Source organism: Trichechus manatus, unplaced genomic scaffold (genome assembly GCF_000243295.1).
Source record: "Trichechus manatus latirostris isolate Lorelei unplaced genomic scaffold, TriManLat1.0 scaffold00001, whole genome shotgun sequence".
Classification (NCBI taxonomy): domain Eukaryota; kingdom Metazoa; phylum Chordata; class Mammalia; order Sirenia; family Trichechidae; genus Trichechus; species Trichechus manatus.
Window position 1 is genome coordinate 19,001,135 of NW_004443937.1, and position 2,808 is coordinate 19,003,942.

The 2,808-nt window shown below is 46.9% G+C and overlaps 1 protein-coding gene across 1 annotated transcript in view; it reads right to left on the bottom strand.

Moving 5' to 3' along the window:
• Positions 1-2,569, bottom strand: part of CHST13 (carbohydrate sulfotransferase 13) — a 5,596-nt gene extending 3,027 nt beyond the window's left edge. Inside the window, exon 1 of the mRNA XM_023728946.1 lies at positions 2,367-2,569. Coding sequence (XP_023584714.1) covers positions 2,367-2,483 — 117 coding nt within the window. The 5' untranslated portion in view covers positions 2,484-2,569. The remainder of the gene's footprint in view (positions 1-2,366) is intronic.
• Positions 2,570-2,808: the final 239 nt, after the last annotated feature.

Genomic DNA, 2,808 nt, shown 5'->3' on the forward strand with positions numbered 1-2,808 from the left:
ATATATATAAATAATATGTTACTGTGGTTTTGGTGAAAGTTAACACAGCAAGTTAGGTTCCCATTCGACAATTTCTACACAAATTATTCAGTGACATTAGCTACATTTTTCACAATTTGTCAGCATTCTCTTTAACTGTGTTCTGGTTGTTCTGTTTTCCATTGCTCTTAGTTTCCATGCTCCCTTATCTCCCCCTCTTTGCTTTAGAGTAATTGTTGACCTTTTGGTCTCAAATAGATGGTTTTTTAATAGAGCACCATACTCACAGGTAATATTCCTTTATTTTGTGTACCTGTCTATTATTTCCATAAAAGGTGACCTCGGGATAGTTTCAGTTCAAGGTTTAAAGAGTATCTCATGGTGATAGTCTCAGGGAGTCTTCTAGTCTTAACTGGACTCTTAAGTCTGGACTTTTTAAGAATTTGAGTTCTGTTCTGCGTTTTTCTCCCCTTCTTTCAGGGTGCATTTACTGTGGCCCTGATCAGAACAGTTGTTATTGGTAGCTGGGCACCATCTAGTTCTTTTGGTCTCAAGGTAGATTAAGGCCGTGGCTTGTGTAGGCTATTAGCCCTGTAGACTAGTTTCTTTTTTGGTTTCCATCTTTCTCTTTTCCTCCTGATGAGTAGAGACCAATAGGTGCATCTTAGATGGCTACTTGCAAGCTTTTAAGACCCCAGATACTACTCACCTCACTAGGATGCAGAACATGAACTTTGTGAGCTATATTATGCCAATTGACTGAGTTGTCCCATAAGACTAAGGTCCTAAGCCTTCAAACCCAGAAAACCAATCTCACAAGGTGTTTAGTTATGTCTCAGAAGTATCTATAACTGTGTCCTCTATGAATATATATGCATGCGTACACGTATCTGTACATACACATACATATACTTCTATCTGTGGACACATTTGTACACATGTACCTGCCTATACACATATATGCCTGTACACCTACATATGTGACCTACACTTGATTTTTGGTTATTGTTGGGGTTGTTGCCAAATTATATATGTCATATTCTTTAGCACAAATATCCTTTTTTCTCTTAGTGGCATTGTTTACTTTGGTCAAGCTGTGCTCATTACCCCTTGGGGCCCCAAGAGGCACAGCCCAGGTTATACTCCAGAAATGCCCTGAGCTTTCTGTGTGGCCCAGGGCAGCCTATTACCCTCTCTGAAACAGGGCCTCCCTATCTGCAACCTGAGGGCATGGACCAGATGAGCCCCATGGGCCTTTTGGCTCAGCCCTTTGGGATTAGGCAGGCAGATACCTACCCAACCCTACCACTGATCATTTCCATGCAGCAGCCTGAGGGATCTTTCTAAGGCATAAGTCAGACCCTGTCGCTCCTCTTGCCCTGGCGTCACCTGTAAGGCCCTGCCTCACCACTGCCCACCTGTCCAGGCTCACCTGACACACCCTCCTTGTGACCTTCTGCTCACCACCTGGCCTTGTGCACAGGCTGTTCCTGCTACCTGTAGTGCTATGCCCCTACTCTTTGCCCCTTAACTCTTCTTACTCTTCAGGCCTCCACTACAGCATCCTTTTCTCAGAATACTCGCCTCTCCCCATCTACACTAGGATGCTCTTATAGCACTCATGACACCTCATGCTTCTCCGTTAGGACATGCATCAGTTACATGTCACTGGGGAAATGATGTGAGCAATGTCTCCCGCCACTAGACTGTCAGCTGCACAAAGGCAGGGACCTAGCCGCCTGGTTCCCTGCTAGAGCAAAGCCTGGCATACACAGATGCTCAATAAATGCCATCTGAGTGAGTGCCTCTGTGCATGTCTGTGTGTGTGTATATGTGCTTGGGGCCGTGTGTGGTCCTAGTGAGACCACAGCAGAAGTTGAATGCACGGGCCAGCAACCTCTGGTGTCCATTTGCTTGAGAGTGATGCAGGGTGGGGGCTCCCTGCATGCTTCCCTATCGCACTAGGTACTCAAGTGGTTAATTTAATGACTGTCTCTCCACTAGACTGTCAGCAACCTGAGTGCAAGCACATCTTCTGTTTGACTCTCTTTTATATCCGTGATACCTGGAACAGTGCTTAGCTCATACTATTGTGTGGCTCAACTATTGTCAGATGGATGTGGCTCGAACTATTGTCAGATGGGTGGGTGGGTGGGTAGATGGGGGAGTGGAGATCCCAAGTCTCTCAACCTGCCCTTAGTATTTGTCTTTGCGGCTGCCCCAGGCATGGTCCTCTCTGGACAGAGCCTGGATTTGCAGAAGAAGCCTCTCTATGCCCCATTGTGGATTCCAGTCCCATGTTAGCAGGTCTACATAGGGGCTTCAGGGTTCCCATGGCTGAGGGTAGAGGGAAACATCACTGGGCTGGGGGGAGTCTATCCACCTACCTTGTCCAGGTCATAGAGCATCTGCAGGGGACTCCTTCTTTTCCCACTGAGCCAGCCAGATCCCAGGGCCCTATTTTCAAATGCTGTGGGACACAAGAAGAGATGTGTTACTGCCATATCACACAGACTAGCTGTGGAGGTGGGGGGCCTGGCCAATTCACCTAGGGCACGTTTGACCCACCTCCAGGACCATTTATCCCAAGAATGCAAGGTTGGTTCACTTTATGAAGATTAATCAATGTAAGACACCATATTAATTGAATAAAGGGAAAAAAAATCACATGTCCTGCCTGCCTCCTGGGGCCTTGGTGAAATGTGGGGGGTTAGTACTGGCAGGGATGCTAATCCTCCAGGGAAGGATCCTTGGTGTTACTCCTCCCCCATATCCTGCCCTCTAGAATTGGAGAGTGTCAGACAGGGGATGAGAGGGAAGGTGGTGCTC